Below are 19,625 nucleotides of genomic sequence, written 5' to 3'. Positions count from 1 at the left end.
CCGTTTTCAGAATGAATCTTTGTCTGTTATAGTCCGGGCAGCTAAAAAATACATGATGTATTGTCTCTGGTTGTTGGCAACCATCACAATTGCCATTTGGATGTTTTCCAATCAGATGCAGTGATGAGTTTAGTCCAGAGTGTCCCAATTTTATCCTGCTGTTGATGCTCTGCTCTCTTCTACTACTCCCCCAAGTGCTTCCTGTTCCTACTTCCCTTTGTATCTGATATAAATGTCTTCCTTTGGTGTTACTGTCCCATAGTTTTTGCCATTGTTGCTTGATAACCACTTTAGTAAAAGATTTGACTTCTGCTCTACTGATGGGTACCATAATATCAATCTGGTTTGCTTTCAAACCACATTTTGCCAGTTGATCCACTACTTCATTCCCTCTAATGCCCACATGCGCTGGAACCCACACAAATTGAACAACAATTCCCAGATGAACTAACCTAAACATGCTTTGTAAAATTTCATGTAAAATATCCTGACGACATTCTGAAGAGAAGTTGTTTATACTCTCCAGAGCTGCACTGGAGTCAGAGCAAATGACCACTCGCATTGGCTGTATTTCCTCTACCCACTGAAGTGCTAGAGAGATAGCCATCATCTCTACTGTATATACTGCAATGTGATCACTTGTACGCTATCCCACTTTGACTTTTAACTCAGGAACATAAAATGCACAACTCGTTAGACCATTTTCTGGATTTTTGGATCCATCAGTAAATATTTTTATAAAGTGCCCATATTGTTCATGTAGAACAGTGTTCACATAAGCCTGTACATTGAATTTGTTTTTCATTGAATGTACCCGTTTCAATAGTGATAAATCTACTATAGGTTGAGGTAGCAACCATGGTGGACCAGCTGATAACAACACCGTCGGACTAATATTCCATTCCTTAACTTTGAATTCCTTACATATTTCCGAAACACAAAAACAAAAACTTTCTTTTTTTATTTTGTTACTTTCCCAACTTGTTTGTACAGTTTGTTTAGTAGGGTGAGTATCTTTATGACCCTGTAGATTTGCCCAGTAATTAACAATTAACTGCTTTCTCCTCAAAGAAATAGGTACTTCTCCGACCTCTACCTGAAGTGCAGACACTGGTGTAGATCTTACTGCCCCACAGCATATCCTTAGTGCTTGTGCCTGGACTCTATCTAATTTTTGAAGAGAAGAGTATGCAGCTGACCCATACACTATTAGTCCGTATTCTATGGCTGATCTAATTAAGGCCGTGTATACGTTCCTCAAAGCAGCTTTATCAGCCCCCCACTTAGTGCCTGCCAAGCACCTCATAACATTTAAAACCCTTTTACATTTATCTACGACTTTATCAATGTGAGTACTCCATGTGACTCTCTCGTCCAACCATATTCCCAGAAATTTAAATGTCTTCACATTCTTTAGATCTTGTCCATAAAGTTTTAACCTAACCTCCTCACCTATCCTTTTCCTCGTAAAAAATAAAGTTTCAGTTTTTTCCACCGACAATCTAAACCCCCATGTCAGAGACCAGCTTTCAATTTCCCTAATGGCTTCCTGAATCTTAGCTACAATATATTTTACATTTCTGCCCCTTTTCCAAATAGCTCCATCATCTGCAAAAAGTGACTTACCAATATCAGATCCTACTTGTGTATATATATCATTGATCATGATAGAAAATAAAAGAGGACTGATGACACTCCCCTGCGGGGTTCCATTTTCAACTTCATGCCTTCGAGAATATGACTTGCCAACTCGGACTCTGATGGCACGGCCAAACAAAAAATCCATAATCCAATTATATACATTACCTCCCAGACCCATAATGTCCAGTTTTATTAATAATCCTTCCTTCCACATCATATCGTAAGCTTTTTCCACATCAAAGAATACAGCTACAACACACTCCTTGTTCGCTTGGGCTTTCCTGACTTCAGACTCCAGGCACAGCAGGTGAGTGAACGGAGATGACGTAACTCTCAGTCTATATGGCGCTGCTTCTACTGAAGCCAGTCCCCAACTCCGGGGACTTCCGGCCGGGGACTTCGGGTGGCAGTATACGCCGTGAGGTTTTTTGCGGCCTGCCAGTAAACACAAAGCAGAAGAAGAAGATGTGAAGTCAGCGGCTTCATTTGCTTAATCTCCCCTCAGGGAATTTGTAAAAAAAAAAATTGAAATCCATTCCATGAGCTATGCCAATCTTTGAATGTTTTGGGTTATGTTGTTGAAAGAGGAAACACCTGAGAGCAGTGATTGAACAATGAGACACTGAGATAAGACGCAGTATACACATATACACACGTACATGTGATACAAATTGGTAAAAATTATGTAATTAGAAACACTTAAAGATCTTATTAATAAATGCATTTTCATTTAGTTATAGATGTATGTATAATGTGTTTGTGTGTCTCTTTCAGACTTATACAGGTCAGTTCGTCTACCATCTCCTGCCAGTGCTCAGCAGCTCCACCATCCAGTCTGTCCTGGCCTCCATCGGCTACCTGCCCCACACTGACACTGCTCTGAGGTAGGACCATAGGGACGGACACAAACACACACACACACACACACACACACACACACACACACACACACACACACACACACACACACACACACACACACACACACACTTGTGTAAACAGTGACATTTGCCTGAACTTGTCTATTGTTTATCCAGCCCATCTAAGACTTTACCACGCCTGACTGTGCTGTGATTGGCTAGTATTGTCTGGACACCTCCCTTCCCTGTGATTGGATACAGTGATTTATGATGCTTTAAATAATTATGACTTTGTTTCGCTCATTTACCTTTAACAGTTTGCCATTACAATCCGTTACAATCAGAAGCCTCTCTCTCTCTCTCCTTCCTGTAGATGTGAAATGATGTCATCAGAGCGCGACAGAATAGCTGATTTTAGTTTCTTCAGCTGCTGCTAGAAAGTGTGTAGTGAGGGGGAGATTTGAGGGTGCGCTAGCTAGCTAATTAGCATCAATGCAGATTTCAATGCTGCCTCAACAAAGACTTTGTCATATGAAAGTGGGTGGGTGTGATTTGATCTGAAATTGATAGACGCTGCCTGAACTTAAATGATGTCTTAAATTAAGTGAAGTGCTGACGGAGCAAAACAATTATATTACAGGCGGAGGTATATTTTTTTCAAAATATCTAAGCAAAGCATGTCAAGAAAATGGCAAATAAATCTTATTTACAAGTGGACACATGTCGTATCCCCCAATATTTACACAAAGTCTCAAAACTGTAAACCTAACTGTCAGCTGTGTTGGGTTTTGTCAATAGTGACTACATGTTGGGGGTTTGAGGTTGAATGGGAGTGGAGTGAATCTTGAAGCAAATGGAGAAAGCCGCAGTTTGATTCAAGCCCAGCTTCAGCATTTGGTTTGCTCTCCTCATCACTTTGGTCTTGCTCTCCTGAGCTGTCTAACAGTTGGATGTTTCAGTGAATACAGACTGAGTGAGGAGGCGGACCCTCAGAGGGCCCAGCTGCTGGGCTTCCAGCTGCTGCTGGCCAGGGTGGAGTGTTCCAACCTGCTGGAGCTCCTGGAGAGGCTGGGACCACAGGTAAACCATAAATCATCAAATGATAATATAATCAAACAGCATCCAATTGTATAGTCAATTAAAATGTCTACCTAATAAAGTCCATATGGGGATTTCTATTTGAAGGAAAATCCTTTCAAAAGAGTCTGAGTCTGTAAAAAAATGAAAAACATAAAAAAACTGAAACCAAATCCTTCACAAAGCTTTGAAAATCCAAATCATATCAAATCACATGATGATCACATGATTTATAAAGCACATTATCATAAGTTATACACTAGCCTCACAGGGTTAGATATTATTTACAGCATGCAACACCCTCTATCCATTAACACTTGTAGCGCATAAGGAAGAACTCCAAGTTTTAAATGAAATCAAAATAGAAAGTAACTTTATGAGGAAACAAAAGCAGAATCCCATAAAGAACTAAAAGGAATATATAGTTTGAGGCTGCAATGATAGGAATCAGAAAGCCATGACAGAAGTGTACTTTAGGAATAGGATTGCAACTGCAAAAAAGATACACCTCTATCAGACATATGGCTCGTAATATTAATAACATTTTGCCCTGAACAATGATCAAACAGTGCATGCAGCTCATTACTATGGAATATAAACATACCATACTGATGGGGATACTCAGTGACCCCCTGTCTCCCACCCAACAATGAGATGTGATCGAATGGCAGCCATGGTCAAAGTTATTCAGTCTAGTTCAACTGCTTTCATGTGACCGGTCTGATTTCTCAGCAGGAGTGGCTGGATGTTCTCCAGAGGAAAGCAGGGCCGAAGAACCTGGAAGAGAACACAGAAGAGAACACAACTAAAGGTCAAAAGGAGGAGGAGGAGGAGGAGGAGGATGAGATAAAGAAGGAAGAGGAGGCCGATAGAAGAGAGGTAAGACAGATGGCTGGTTGGCTGTGATGACAATTAGAAGAAGGGAAATGAAAGAGAGCTGACAGGATATCCGTCGAATTAATGCATATCAATCAGTGCGGTTTCCTGCTGTGATGAACAGATCAGAAACCTTCCTGCTATCAGAACAGTAATGGATCGACATGTTTCTCATCGTAGCAGCATACAATGAGAAACACTACACAACTTTAAACAACAGAAGGAATCACATTGATAGAATGATGATCAAGAACAGTGTGTTAAAGCACAGCATGTGAAGGTTGTTTCACGTGGTTCTGTCAGCAATGTACCTTCATCCACTACCTTCTGTACCAACTCTAGTGTATTCTCAATATGTAGCATATGGGATGGGAAATATGTCTGAATACTCAAGCTATTTTCAAATGCACTCACTCGTCTTAATGTGTCACTGTCAAATCAAAACTCACCATGTTTCGGGAGGATCTCCATTGGTACTCAGTGGCGGATAGTAACAAAGTACATTTACCCAAGTACGGTTCTTAAGTACAATGTGGTACTTGTACTTTAACAGAGTATTCTCAGTTATTGCTACTTTATATTTCTACTCCACTACATTTATCCGACAGCTTTTGTTACTAGTTACTTTTTAGGTTTAGATTATTAGCTAATATAATACAAAATATAAATAAATGATTAAATAAACCTACATTTACACATATATTTATTGGTTAAGATATCCAGCAGCAGTATGTAAAGTTATTCAAATGAGCTCACATGAATAATCATAATGGTAACCCAGTAACTCATTATACGAATTGGAAATAGGCCATTACGCATAACGAGTACTTTTACTTTAGTACTTTTATTTTTAGTACTTTATGTTTATTTTGATCCCAAAACCTTTGTACTTTTACTTAAGTAAGATTTTGAATGCAGAACTTCATCTTGTAACAATGTACCTTTCAAATGTAGTATTGCTACTTTGATGAAGTAAAAAATCTTCACCCACTACTTGTATTACTGCTAAATGAGAAGGTCTACTACAGTGAATGACAGAATACTTCACCAAACAGCCTGAGGCCTGCAGAACCTGCTAACACACATCTGTGCTATTTCTCCAGGATCCTCAGAGTTCAGCCAACCGGCTGGAGTTGAAGCCTCAGCCTCAGCCCAAGCCCCGCTGCAGCCACCTCACCAGTGTGGATCAGTCCATCCTGGAGATGCACAAGTCCTACCCTGACCTGTCCATCAAAGGCCGCCGCCTGGTGCCGCACAGGGCCCCCAGAGAGGACAGCAGAGGGAGAGAGGGTCCTCCGGGCAGCACCAACACTCACTGTGATGAGGCTGGAGCTGATGGAGGCACCACAGCTGCTGCTCCCTCTGTCCACAGGACGGAGGATGGCCTCACAGCTGAGGGAGTGATGGGTGAAGAAAGCAGAGGCAGTGGCTGTTCTGACAGGATCAGTGGAGGGAGCGCCCCCCCAGGAGACGCCCTCAGCATCAGTATCACTGATGGAGGCAGAGGGGAAGAGGAGCTCAGTGGTCCTCTGGGTGTTTCCCTCCACATCACTCTGAGAGCTGGATCTAAAGGGGAGCAGAGCCTGAAGCCCGGAGACCCTCAGGCCACAGCAGGGCACTCTGCAGCAGGTAACACTGCATTTAAAGCATTCAAAACAAGTTGTATTCAATATTCACCATACCAGCTGATTCATCTGCACCTACACCAGTACTTTCACAAGTCGTGCTGCTCAATTTAGACAGAGGTGGAAGTAGTACTCAGGTTTTATTCTGCAGTAAAAGTAGCAGGACTTAATTGTGTACTGTTACAAGTAAAGTACCTGCATATAAATCTTCCTTGAGTAAAAGCACAAAAGCTTGCACTTAAGAATCTAAAGTTAAAGTAGTCTTGATGCTTAATAGTCCGGCAGATATGTGAAAGAATTGTGCTTTTGATGTTAAAAACATGAACTTTGGCACACTGTTAGAGCATGCCCTAAGAAAGATGTTTGGCTTTTGGGCCATCGCATATTTGTCCAATGGGTCCAATGGTGGCCATTTTTTAAATGGCCGCCATTGGCTGTTATTTTTTCAAGTAACAGCCACAAATATGCGATGGTCCTATAGCCAAAAATCTTCCTTTGGGCATGCTCTTACATTGTGCCAAAGTTAATATTTTTATCATCAAAAGCACAATTCTTTCAGATATTTCACATATCTGCTGGACTATAATGGCTAATTTCAGAATGATATTCATGGAATTCCTGAATGAATGGCTAAATGCAATGACTTGCTGCTGGATAGCTAGAAAAGGCTCTATTCTGCTTTATGGGGTCTCCCTCTCACTACAGGAGTAGTGTGTGATATATATATATGATATATATGGTGTTCCCTTCATAGGGAGTTTCTCCCCCACACACATGAACCTGAAAATGAGTTGCATTAAGTGAAAGTAATCAGGTAAGGTACAGTACAAGTAAATCAAAAGTATACCTAAGTACAGTTCTTTAAATGTACTTGAATATTGACCACCACAGCACATATATGAGCCAAACTAATAGGTGCACAGAGAGAAGCCCACACAGATTTATTCTCAATTTTCAAAATATGAAACGAAGTGCACTGCATGCTTTCACACCTAAGTCAAACGGGGCCTGAGAAGAGACAATGAGAGGGTGTTCCCACAGAATACAAAACGTCAGTTTATTATCACAAAGCCTCATTTTTAATATTACGTTACTGACTCTCTTTTTCAAGTTTCATTTACCTCAAGAATCGAAGGTTCTGTTTCCCACTGTACTGAAAATGCACCCGCAGTATAAACGTGAAACTCTGATTTACACAGACCTTCAGAATAAGACCGCCGCCCCCCCAAAGCTGTCCTCTCTGAGCTCCCTGGAAGAGGGTCAGATGCTCAAAGAGCTCAGAGAGAGGATGGGCCAGCTCAGTGTGCAGGAGACCAGTGAGGAAGGGAAGGGAAGACATCACAAAAGAGAAGAGGACAACACGGAAAAAGAGAGGAGGAGGAAAGAGAGGAAGGCCAACGCAGAGGGGGGGGGCGAGGAGCAGACCCTCAGGACCCCTCTGATGGAGCCAGGTCCAGCCCCCTGCCCCCCTGCCTCCTCTCAGCTCCATCCTGCGGAGGAGAGGGAGCACCCCCCACTGAGCAGCGGGACAGCAGACTGCCAGGTAGTCTGTGCAGGAGAGACGGGCCGGGGGGGGGAGGAGGAGCTGGCTCAGAGCTTTGTTATCCTCTAGCACACGGCAAACTCAGTTTAGTTCAGGGGCCACAACAGACACATCTGACCTCAAGTGGAGCAGCAAAGTCCTATCATAATAACCTAAAAGCACAACTCCTTCCCTTTGTTTGAGTGCAAAAAAGTACATTCCGAAAATGTTTTTTAATCCACTATCTTTTTTCAAAACATTATGAACAACCTGACATTTCTTAAGATAAATAAGTACAATTTCAACAATTGAATGCCTCAGTTTCTAATTGACACATACATTACAACTTACACATCACAGTATGTAGTGTAGTAATTTGGACCCTCTGAACTGACACACCACCATACAAACTGGGGACACGTTTTACCCCCGCCTTGTAAATGTATCAAATGTATAAATACAAAATACCTAAAAGTTGATAAAATTGCTAATCTTATTTTCAAACTTTGCAAAGCTGGCCGTATGTCTGACACCCCTGCTCTAACTTCACAAGAAATCAAATGCTCTTAATGTTGATTTACATGATGGAAATGATGAATAACCATACTCAGCAATTCCAATATCGACCAAGATTGACCTGTACATATTTCAAATGGAAACTGAGAGCACTTTCAACTTGAAATGATCTGGCTCAGTAGAAAGAATGTTTTTTACCACCCTTCTTCTTTGCCTTTTTTTTGTTGTCTCCTGGCAAAATGCACTCTGGTAAGCAGTGATGATGGAGTGTAAATGTTTAGGGCTTTTATTGTCAAAGGTATGTGCTGCTGTTTACAATGCAGGAGCCATTAAGAGTGTGCCATCTTTGTTCAGACTACTGACCTACAGTGTCTGAAAACGTAAGCATTCTTTTTCGTACTTAAATGCAGCCTCATCTCCTGTGGGGACAGCGGCCTGCTGGAAGGATAGCAGAGTGAAAGAGAGGCTTATAGCAAAGATGGTGTCAATATCCTATAGACTACATTGGACACAACTATTTTCCTCAAAATGATAAATTAGATGTGTTTGCCTATTGTCACTTTAAAAGAATGAGATTGAATAACAAATGCAAAAACCCCATGTATGCATACTCAGGTGGAACTCTGCTGTGACTCAGGAGTGTCTGCAGCTGCTCTGCATGTAACAAGCAGGACACACGTGTTGAGTCCCTCCAGATACATATTCAGTGAAACCACATATAAATAAATAAAAAGATAAATAAATCCTGTTTATTGTGTACAATAATATTGCATTTGATTAATTGTTTCTGTCAGGATTATCAAAGACCCCCATCACCCCAGCCACAAACTGTTCTGTTTGCTGCCGTCTGGCAGGCGGCACCGCAGCACCCGGACTAAAACCACAAGACTCAGGGACAGTTTCATCCCACAGGCCATAAGACTGTTAAACACCTGAACTCTGTAAAGAACATCCATAACATTCATCTGGCTGCAATTTACAAATGATTTATCTAATATATCATATTCAATCACTTGCATATAGACTGTTATTGCGCTATTCCACTATCTTTTTTCTGTGTTCTTTGTTTTTTATTGTGTTGCACTGTTGTTTTCATGGACCTAACTACACTTTGTACGCATGACTAATAAAAGCCTTGAACCTTGATTGGTGTTCACATCTCTGTTATTATTTTCCACATGTTGATGATAAAGTAGCTGTAGAACATTTTCCAAATCTCAGAATTGCAACCAGGAGGCTGACACTGATGTCCTCCCCTCAGCTGATGGTAATGATGACATGAACATTAGGCTAAGTTATTTTTGTCTGTTTACGGCTGTAACTGTTATTATAGGTTTGCAGGGATATGTACTTGCTGTGTCACTGATAGTTGCTCTTGTAGATGAAAACACGTGTTATGTCTCTCCAGTGACTATGATTGTAAGTGTATGACTGTTTTCTCCAGTCCAGTGTTAGAGGCAGTTTGAGAGTGGTAGATGATTCCTGCTGGGATTGACATGTCAACAGCAAGGTCATGTTTTTGTTTACAAATATTGTTGCTTTATTAAGCATACTGCTGTACCTGAGAGCTCCTCCAGCCTCTGAACGTTATGACCTTGCGTCGCCAGACATGTGCCTTTGTTATTTGCATGTTTTGTTTGTGTGACCTCTGCACAAGTGGACACAAGTTTTTTTTAAAGTATTCATTGATTGTAGTCAAATAACTTCTTAAAAGGATGAAATAAAAACAACTCACAGTGCATGGATTATTTTTGTTTCGATTAAACGAGAGATCAAATGTGACTGCAGGGATTAGATCATGTGGACTCAAAATCAAAAAGACATGCTTTACTGTATGTACAGTATGAACAATGGTGCTCAGTGGATTCAGTTGCACCATTATTTGTCAGTCTACACATTTAAACGATCACAAACCATGTGCTACAATACCCCACGATGTATAAACATCTGATATTTTATTCCTTATAAATTCTTCAATTAACATTATCTGAACAACAGAAGAGCAGACACATAATACACTGATTAATATAGTCACATTCGTAAAAAATAGCAAATGTTCCTTAGATAAAAGGAGTTACAGAAAAACATTGGAGAACCTGTCCCTACTTGAATTAAATATTTGTACAGTGGATTTACACATGTGATATCTGTGGAGCTGGAATGGTGTTTGTCTAGTCTATGATGGACTCACTGAGGTAAACAATCCAACACATTACACGTCATATCTGGGTAACAGCAACATCCAAGTGCATTTCAATTATACATCAAACCAATAAATAAAAAATGACCAGAAATCTTCATGCAAATGAGAAATGAATCAGTTCAAGCTCACAGTTTGAAGTTTGAGTCTTTTCAACTTCTGTTAAGAATTGTTTAAGGGCTTTGTTAAAAAACTGAGTTATTAGAACAGTTTAAGATTCTCTGAAGCATTTACACCCTTTAAGTGAGAATGCCATTGTTGGTGAGGAAACATTAGAATAGCTACTAAATATAAGCAATAGCCCCTGCTTATACCTATGGACTAAACAGAAGTTGGAAATATAGTTGTCCATTGAAGAGAAATCTGCTGTCAAGTTACTAAAAAGTGAAGAGTGTGAATTTGGTATCAGAGAGAGCTAGCTGTGAGGATCTTGTCACGGTTTTCTTTGTACTGGTGCAGCATCTCCTGGAGGTTTTGGTCAGCAGGAATCACCTGCACACACACATCAAACATCATGTTTAGAAATGCATGAGACAAGAACACACATGTCATGTTTGCTGAGACACCAGGAGAGGCAATAGAGTGATGCAGGAACACGTCTGGAAAGGAGTACTCCGGGACTCCCTTGTCTTGAAGTCAAGAGGTTTTTTTAATTATTGTGGTTTGACAATTAAATAAGGTCTGTGGTTAAGACAAGCTGAAGATATTTTTGAAGTTAGTTCTACAACATAAAATACGTCAGTAAATGCCTCGCTGGTGAATGTTTTAAAAAAAAAAAGTTTTTAAATGGAGTCCTTGCGTTGGTAACCTTGTCACCTTAGAAAACATGTCATCACTGCACGCTTCTATAACATCACATCAAAGGAAGGAACTATTAGATCACAGCTCAGAAAGCCACACAGATCTGCTCTGCCTCACCAGAACAGGAGCAGGAAGAGGGGAGGAGCTTTTCTTGATGAGCCAATCCTCATGCAGCTGGTGGATGGACTCCAGATACTCCTGGTGGACATGGTGAGCCATTAACAAAATGAGAGTCTTCACACTCTTCCCTTTAAGTTGGCAGCTTGTCAGTACTGTTAAAGCATATCTTGTGATTGTTAACGTCCTCACCAGTGGAATGACTTTCTCCTCCTCCCTGCTCCTCTGCTTCAGCCTCTCATGGCAGGTCTGAGGAGAAGTCTGCAGGTACACTGCAGCCACAGGAGAGGGTCGGACACATTCAAATGAGACAAGGGGGGGGGGGGGGGGGAGAGGTTATCATGCCTTTAAGACTGAATGTTGGGACCACTCATGGTATGGTTTCATGGGAAATGACAGGTTTTTCATTGCTTTGATTTGCAGTGCTAAAAGATTATTGCAATTTATGCGACTGGAATATATTCAATGAATATCAATGTTCCCTTCTTTAACATATCCAGAGGGAACACCTATACATCCAAATAGTGTTCTGGAAATGTGTATTATTAGGAATTGATGTTATGGTTGCTTAAAAAAAGTGTATAAAGATGTACTTTATCAGATGAGTTCTATCTCTGTTTAGATATGATCATTTGTAATCTGGGTAGGAACGCTGCAAACCCCCACCTCCTCTACAGTCAAATAAAGCAACATTAGGATATTACCTCTAGCAGTGACGGCAACATATCAAACAGAATGCATTGTTTAATGTCAAAGATGTGATGTTTAACCTCAGAGGGCTTTGTCAACCAGAAAAGGTCAAACAGGACAATCTGCTCCTCAGCTAAGAATAAACACCACCATACACATTACAATCTGTTTTATTTTTAGTAACTGGTGACAATAGATTTTTTGTTTCCAATCAATCTTCCTATAATAATGTAACTGTATTCTCCATTTTTCTTTTTGTGTCTGGCAGATCTTTTATTTCAATACACCTTTAGTAAATGTGGGTTTTTGTATTCTCACCAATCAGATCCACAGGAATGGAAATGTTAGTTGTGATCCAATCAAACCACTCGCTGAGGACAGCGAAGTCCACCTCAGGCATTTTGCCACTGAAAATAAATATGATCAAATCACAGGTTTAGTAGTAATGTTTGGATTATTGATACATTTCTGACTGCTCATTCACGTCGCTGGTCATATATTTGATTGTTTAAGCTAAAACAACACATATTTAGCCTGGTTATTTATTTATACAGAATCAAATGTCATCTATCGTGATAACATTTGTAAACCATGACAGAAATTGAATTCATATTGCCCACCCACACATTCTCATTCTTACAGAGAAATGTGGACATAAAACAATTGTTCTACAACAGAATCCTTCAAAGCAGCATTATTTGAGATCAAATGATATGCTGTGAGGATCTATAGTTCTCTTTTGGACAGGCGTGAAGGTTCCAACACACATACCTCCTGTAGAGATTCTCCACAAAGATGTACTTGGCACTGAAGATGGAGCGCTCCATCATCCTCACAGGGGCTGACTGGAACAAAAACAGTAAGCACATACTGCTGGTCACATTTTAATGTCAACACCTCAGCTATCCTTCTGTTGACAAAGCAGGTCGACATAGGAATTATTAAAATGGTGTAATCCAAAGCCACGTTTCCATTGCACGGTACAGCTTTATTTGTCTCCACTGCAGGTGGCAGCTCTTCAGTGTAGGCGAAGAGATCAGCTGTTCACCATAGCAACGCTTGAGACTCATGTGTAAACAGGAGACTTGCTGAATCCTTTCTTCAAAAACCTAACAGAGAAGCGTCTGCACTTAAGGCCCCTACACACCAAGCCGATTTCGGCCGTCGATAGATGGCGATAGATGAGCGTCTCGTCGCCCTACTCAGATTGGTGTGTCCCGCCCCGTCGTGTCTTTTCGGCCATGCCGACACCTTCCGCGGCCGATTGAACATGCTGAATCGGCCACGGAGCCTGCGGAGGCTGTCGGCAAAAGAAATCACTCTGATTGGCTGTTCAGCTTAGTGAAACACTATTTGTCTGAATGGGAGTGGAGCAGTACAGTACTTAAGTAAATGTACTTTGTTACTGTCCACAATCTGCCTAAAAGTATTTGAATGTTGTAGCTGTTCAAGATGGTCATTTTAAAATGTTTTAAAAATATACTGTTTGTAGTTAAACCAATAATAATGCTAGGGCTGCAACTGACAGTTATGTAGGAACATTTTTATTTTTGTCTTAACGCTGTGTGATTAAAAGAATAAACACAAATAGGAGGATAGGCATACGTATTTTCTATATCTTGCCCCACTGAAAAGGCACTGCACCGATTCTGTTAAAATATTGGCATAGTTCATCCCTGTGCTGCTTGGCTCGAGCTGTAGCATTTGTTGTTTGTATATCACACAGTCTGTCTTCCGGTTGTTGCCTCTTTTGAATGAAGAATACAGACTACCGCTACCTGCTGGTAAGGAGAGTTATTTCCACTCACGCAGGCGCAGTGCATACGTGCTTCTTGGCTGGCGGCTGAAGTCTTTGCGGTGTGTTCCAGTGCGACTGTTGGCCAAGACGCAGAGATGTGAGCCGACACAACAGTCGTGTTCCGTCGGGATGTGTTCTTTGGTGCTTGTTTGGTGTGTAGGGGCCTAGTCTGTTGAAGGGAGAAGTGTGTTGCATAGTCTGGCTCGCTGCCAACATGTTGGTGCAGGATGTCTTGTGAAGCGCTAGTAAAAATTCTCTCCAGTCAAGGCGTATGTAAACCATAATAGTTTTAGCCAACAGTAGACCTACTATGGTTGACAGGTGTCGGTCCAGCATGGACAGCTGGACATATGTCTGCAGTGTGAGGCCCCAGCGCTCAGGATCCTGGTACATGAGGCCCTGCAGAGACAGAGAGGAACAGCTGACAGCCAGCATGGCAGGCACACAGAACATGTATCCAAGCGGTGCACAAGCACAATGCATCTTCATAGGGATTACGCTGGATATTCAGGGTCCCCAGAGGATGGATCCTGATCATTTAAGGTGATTTCTCTAAGCCACCATTAGGCTAATAAACACTTCTACATAAAGTACACGAAAAAATGTTAAATCAACTACATAGATTGTTATGAATTTAAAGGGTAAGTTCACACAGTGTAGTTGAATACATTTTCTTTCCTTCTTCTACTGCTATCTACTGTAGTGTCATGTAATCAGACTGTAAACGAATGCAGCTTATCACGTGGGATACAAACAGCTTACTGACACTGCAAAATGTGCAGATGATTGATGTATACAAGTCACATTGTAATGCTCTTGGAGCCTATCCTGTCAAATATTCAATGTTTGAACTGCACAAAATTACAAAATGATAGCAACTATGTTGGTTACAATACCAGAGGGTTGTGTCCACGGACATTCCTCCATTTAGAGACTGGTTCTGTTAGGACCTGGATCAGAACAGAAAGGGAAACTTCCTTAATGAGCAGTACTGATGCTGGCAGTGTCGTGTGCCTTAGTATAATCATTTAATTGTCATCTGAATGCATCATTTCTTATTTGCCTTCTCATCTTTCCTTAAATGTTGAGCTGCCTTAATTTCATATGCGTATAAAAGGCAAATGAAGGGTTCACAAAAGGTGTAAATGCAAAAGAATCTTCAGTTTTAAATTGAAAGTTTAACCTTCTTATTATGTCACTTGTGTCAAATGTCCACTTTATTAAAAAAGGGATGCAAACACACGTATGGTGAAAAAAGAGAGAACTATTGGAAGCAGAAAAAAAACAGCGTAATATACCATCTGACAAAGGCCTGTGCTATAATGCTTCAATTAACTGGCTATTCTTTACAATATACTCAGATCAATAGGAGACAGAGATGTTAAGTATAAATCAAGGGTTTTTATTATTATTTACGGCAGGGGTGGGGAACCTTTTTCCTCTCAAGGGCCATTTACATTTTTACAACATCCTCCGAGGGCTGTACAAATGATTGAACTCAACCTCTGCTTAAAAAAACTAAAATCACAGCCCATTCATTTTGCCTTTCTTTCATGCTGTGCAAAGAAAAAGCAACCTCTTAATCCAGATATTTTACCATGACTCGCGCACGGTTGTGGAATGACCACCAAAACATTATGAACGCGGATCCAACCCACGGGACCGCGCTGCCCGGCACGTTCATGTGACGTGTTCAGTACTACATGAGTTTTACCTTTACCCATGGATGCACAATAACAACGGATTATATGATTACCGTAATTTTCGGACTATAAACCGCAGCAGCGGCATACCACTCTCGGTTCCACTTTAACTTTTGCGCGCTACCTGTCTCACTCTTTTCCGGCTTCCAGCTTTTCCTGCTGGAACCCGCCGCTTAAAGGTGGGGGTCCGCGGACCGGCCATAGAGCCCATAGAGTTAAAGGTGTTGGCCGTTAGCTGTAAAAATCCATAGATTAGCCGCACCGTTATATAACCCGCAGCGTCGAAAAATAGGGAAAAAGGCGCGGCTTATAGTCCGAAAATTACGGTATATGAATACTTTCGTGACATTTCGCTCTCTCAGAAGTTGGGCCATTTTGTCTTCATGCGCCAATGAGCAACTCTCATAGGAACGAACGAGGCCCCGCCTCCCACGCTGTATCCAGTTCTTATAGAGTTCCACGTGACGTGTCGCATTCGGATAATCTCCACATGTCTACCCTACTTTTATAATTTTATGATTCGAAAATTATAAAAGTAGGGTAGACACGTGGAGATTATCCGGCTGAACAAAACGTGATTTCCAGCTATTTTCCAGAATCCTATGGAGAAATTGCATTGGTTTTTGTCGAAGGAACCGGAAGTGGTAAAATGCTAACTTACTTCCGGGTTTTAGGACGCGTCACTGTGGCACTGGAAAATAAATCTAGATTCGGCTTTTAGTTTATTTTACAACTTTAAGGACCGAATGATTCTAATAAGGGCTATAAAATAGTTCATACTGGGTATGAACTTTTTTAGTTAAAAAAGATCATCCACCGATTTACAGACGTCTCTTTCACCATGTTAGTCAATGGGAAAAAGTTGTTTTGGGCCAGGTGACGTCACGGACTGATGGAAATACGGAAATGGCAGTACCGCCGCTTGGACACTTTAAATGTGGACTGTTTAAATGTGTGTTAAATGCCCAGCATTCGGCGCCACTCGATGACGTAGTATACTTGAAATAGTGGCTCTGCAGCAGGTATAATCAACATTGAGACCCTGTTTACACGAGGACGAAACGGGTTGTATCCGCATAGTTTCTCTTGCGTATAGCGCTTTCATTTACACGAGGCCGTAACAAACGATAGAAACGGACCCCGCAAATGATAACGGGTCCCAAGGTGGATAGATCTGCAAACGGAACGCTCTGCGGGGTCAAACGGTTCCGTGTAATCGCCTCCATACGATTATTTTCTGATAACGAGGAAATAGCCCCGCCTCCCTCTTCTCACGTCTCCTGCTCAGAGGTCAGCGTCTGGGCTGTCAGAAGAGGGGGAGGAAAAAAGAGTCTCCGTTTATTATTATTATATTATTATATAGGGTCGTTATCAATTTGTTTTAAAGCTCAATAAATAACAAAGAAGACCTTCGGCCGGTAAATTTCTAATTTTGTACGGAAGATTTAAACTTTAACGGACATGTTGACCGGCGAACATTTTTTTTAACGGAAACTCTGCCGCACGGTTCTCTCGTCCCTTGGAAGAGGCGGAGAGGTGGGTGTCTTTCATCTGCTGGTGGACTACCTGAGAGATTTACAGCAGGAGCACACGGAGAATAAACAGAAGGGCAACCATGGGAACCATGCTCCAGGGTCTTCTTCGCTTTTGGTGTATTTTGTGGCGGCAGCAGCGCCACTTACAGGCCCGGCATATGTACTACAGCGTTTCCAAAGTTTCCAGCGGTTTCGTGTGAACGGACACGTTAAATGAATCGAATGCATGTGAACGGAAGACTTTTTTGAAAACGCATACGGTGCGTAAACGCAAACGTTCCCGTGTAAATGGGGTCAGAGAAACGGCCACAGAGTTCGGCGCACTTCCTGGGGGCTTGCTCTACTAAACCCCTTTCAGACGAGACATATACCACGTGAAGACACGTTACGCTCGTGTTGTGTTTAAGGAACTTGTTCTTGGCCAGGAAAAACAGGCACTCGCTTGTTTAATTATTTTGCGGTATAGATTTCTTAAACATTTTTTGAAGTGAGAAGTTGTCCGTCAGTCCGTGAGTCGGACCCCCCCTCCAAACGAAAAGACTTTGGTTCTCCACGAATTACACAAGTCACCCAAATCAGCGTTAGGCGCCGAAAAGCGACTCATTCGCATGCATGTAAAACTCTGTTTGTGCAACACCTACAGTGGTACTTCCTGGAGGGAGGAGCACATGCACACAAAACAACAATATGCACAGCTTTGGTGTAGTACTTTGTTTAGTCGTACCTCTATATTGCTAGTTTTGCTGAAATATTCCAGACAGGTCGTCTTCCCACTGGCAATGTTCCCCTCAATGCAGATCTGAAAACAGCGACAGAGAGACAGATGATCAGGCCGGTCCACACGAATGATTGAGAAAAATGTACAATACAAGAGGTACGAGCTCGTTTTTTAGCATTACGATTAGCATTTACTCCCCCGTAAAAATTGTAATACTTGGAAGGCACAGTAGAAACTGCATCCAAAATGAGGAGTGTTGATCAATTTACTGTGAGAAATGAATGGGGGTTTACCACTGCCTTCTTATCCTCGCCATTACGCACCAGCTTCCCTTGGGAGAAAGACAACATAGTGAGACAAGACTTTACTGCCCACAAGCCCCAGCGCTGACCTCTCTCAGTGACGTCAGAGGGACAGACACATGCAACAGGTAGGGTGTTAGTATAAGAGGGCGTTAGTATAAGAAATAAGATACCTGTGAAGTTTGTCTGAGTCTGTATTCCAGGGCATTGGATTGGAAATGTAACAATGCCTGAGGTTTTATGCTTTGAGGGTTTTCCCCGAACATTAAAAGGCTAAGGCGCAGCAGACAAGCCAGTTTGGGTGCCACCAAACCCAGAAAGTAGAAAAATAAAAGATGAGAGCATCCCAACTAATAGACCTGTTTAGCAGGTTTTGTCTTCATGCTTTTTGGGTCATGTTTATTAATTACCATCTTGCTTTTCTGTACACAGATATTGGCATCAGGTCAGCAGAAAGTCTACATATCTTTAATTCAAGAAAAAATTAATAAATGAAGCAATAGTGAAACTAATGTATCGGCCATTCAATGGTCTGGCTTTTTTGAAGCAAATAAAACTATACTTTAATTGTTGTTCTGTGTTTGTATCTTTATGGTTTATCGCACTTATTCTAAGTCGCTTTGGATAATGGTGTCAGCTAAATTAGATGTAATGTAATGTATATGTAATAACAATGTTTCAAAATGATGTGCAACTGCATAACCTTAGGTCAAATCTTCACATTTTATTGGAGGAAGATTAGTATGTCACTTATTGGGTTATTTTCTAGTATAAGAGCACTTCATTTGAAGTCATACAAATAATGAAGGGAGAAAATGAAACCACTGAAGCTATGAGGAAGAGAAACCGGTTTATGTAAATACAAAACCAAGTTGAAATGGACTCAGATAAAATACTACAGCTGGATTTATTATTAGGGGCCAGTTTGTATACTTCTTCTCTCTGTATTAAACATTAAAGTGTTATCCTCCCGTCTCCAGGTGTCGAACAGGAGCCCCCAGGCAGCTCTCACCTGCCTTGTATTGAAAGGTGCTGTATAAATAAACTTGCCTTGCCTTGCCTCACCTGTCGCGTAATGCGCGCCGCTGGCAGCTCGGCTCGGGATCAAAGTGCCGCTGTTAGCCGGGGTCTTTTTTCCTCTGTAATAAGCGACCCCACAGAGAGCCGAAGGAGACACTGCATATGGAGGTAATGTTCTCACACACCTTACTAATAACTTCCCACTAAAACCTGCTGCTGCCAACATCTCGCAGCACAGACACCTTTCAGACCTCTGTGACCACTGATGTAGCACGCAACCGTGATGTCATGTGGATGATAAACAGGAAGAAACAACTTCTTCTTCTTCTGTGATTTTGTTAACGGATCTCAAACCAACTGAAGGCTTCATACCGCCAACTACTGTATCGGAGTGTGTAGTGTTATATGATCTCAATATTTAAAAAAAAAAAAAGGTACGGAAGAGGATTAGGACATGATTTTTTGTTTTTGGGAGGATTTAAAAAAAAAACGTTTTTTTTTGTTCTGAGAAAAAAGTCAGAATTCCGACTTTAATCTCAGATTTCTGACTTTAGTCTCAGAATTCTGACTTTTTTCTCAGAATTCTGACTTTAAAGAAAAATAATTCTGAGAAAAAAGTCAGAA

At 41.3% G+C, this 19,625-nt stretch overlaps 2 protein-coding genes across 5 annotated transcripts; one reads left to right on the top strand and one right to left on the bottom strand.

Moving 5' to 3' along the window:
• The first annotated feature begins 7 nt into the window (after positions 1-7).
• LOC307043060 (uncharacterized protein) lies at positions 8-9,263 on the top strand. 2 transcript variants are annotated; one of them, XM_079687274.1, is made up of 6 exons: positions 8-2,525; positions 3,461-3,581; positions 4,311-4,457; positions 5,558-6,083; positions 7,279-7,622; positions 8,912-9,263. In XM_079687274.1, the coding sequence occupies exons 1-6, from the start codon at positions 2,386-2,388 to the stop codon at positions 8,993-8,995; spliced, it is 1,362 nt and encodes a 453-aa protein (XP_079543400.1). In that variant the 5' UTR covers positions 8-2,385; the 3' UTR covers positions 8,996-9,263. The 2 variants fall into 2 exon arrangements, with proteins under 2 accessions (XP_079543400.1, XP_079543401.1); XM_079687275.1 differs by having other exon boundaries at positions 12-2,525; positions 4,314-4,457.
• Positions 9,264-10,052: 789 nt separating this feature from the next.
• On the bottom strand, positions 10,053-19,324 carry tk2 (thymidine kinase 2). Of its 3 annotated transcripts, none has more exons than XM_079687276.1 (11): positions 19,032-19,324; positions 17,973-18,010; positions 17,686-17,760; positions 14,620-14,673; positions 14,033-14,122; positions 13,734-13,892; positions 12,697-12,770; positions 12,244-12,332; positions 11,428-11,507; positions 11,236-11,316; positions 10,053-10,809 (listed from the first exon to the last, which is right to left on the bottom strand). In XM_079687276.1, exons 1-11 carry the CDS (start codon positions 19,225-19,227, stop codon positions 10,723-10,725), a joined length of 1,023 nt encoding a protein of 340 aa, XP_079543402.1. In that variant the 5' UTR covers positions 19,228-19,324; the 3' UTR covers positions 10,053-10,722. The 3 variants fall into 3 exon arrangements, with proteins under 3 accessions (XP_079543402.1, XP_079543403.1, XP_079543404.1); XM_079687277.1 differs by having other exon boundaries at positions 19,047-19,324; XM_079687278.1 differs by lacking the exon at positions 13,734-13,892 and having other exon boundaries at positions 19,032-19,320.
• Between the last annotated feature and the right edge of the window lie 301 nt (positions 19,325-19,625).

Source organism: Notothenia rossii, assembly GCF_949606895.1.
Source record: "Notothenia rossii genome assembly, chromosome: 6".
NCBI classification, from domain to species: Eukaryota; Metazoa; Chordata; class Actinopteri; order Perciformes; family Nototheniidae; genus Notothenia; species Notothenia rossii.
The sequence above is the reverse complement of the archived record's forward strand: the minus strand, read 5'-3'. Positions and strand labels throughout refer to the sequence as shown.

Coding starts and splice junctions, on each gene's coding strand:
- tk2 (XM_079687276.1), bottom strand. CDS start 19,227: ATGTTGGCAGCAGCAGGTTTTAGTGGGAAGTTATTAGTAAGGTGTGTG. Junction 13,893..14,032: donor ACCGACACCTGTCAACCATA/GTAGGTCTACTG, acceptor TCCCTTCAACAG/ACTAGGCCCCTACACACCAA. Junction 11,317..11,427: donor AGGAGAAAGTCATTCCACTG/GTGAGGACGTTA, acceptor CATGTCCACCAG/GAGTATCTGGAGTCCATCCA.
- LOC307043060 (XM_079687274.1), top strand. CDS start 2,386: ATGTATAATGTGTTTGTGTGTCTCTTTCAGACTTATACAGGTCAGTTC. Junction 2,526..3,460: donor CACACTGACACTGCTCTGAG/GTAGGACCATAG, acceptor TGGATGTTTCAG/TGAATACAGACTGAGTGAGG. Junction 4,458..5,557: donor AGGAGGCCGATAGAAGAGAG/GTAAGACAGATG, acceptor CTATTTCTCCAG/GATCCTCAGAGTTCAGCCAA.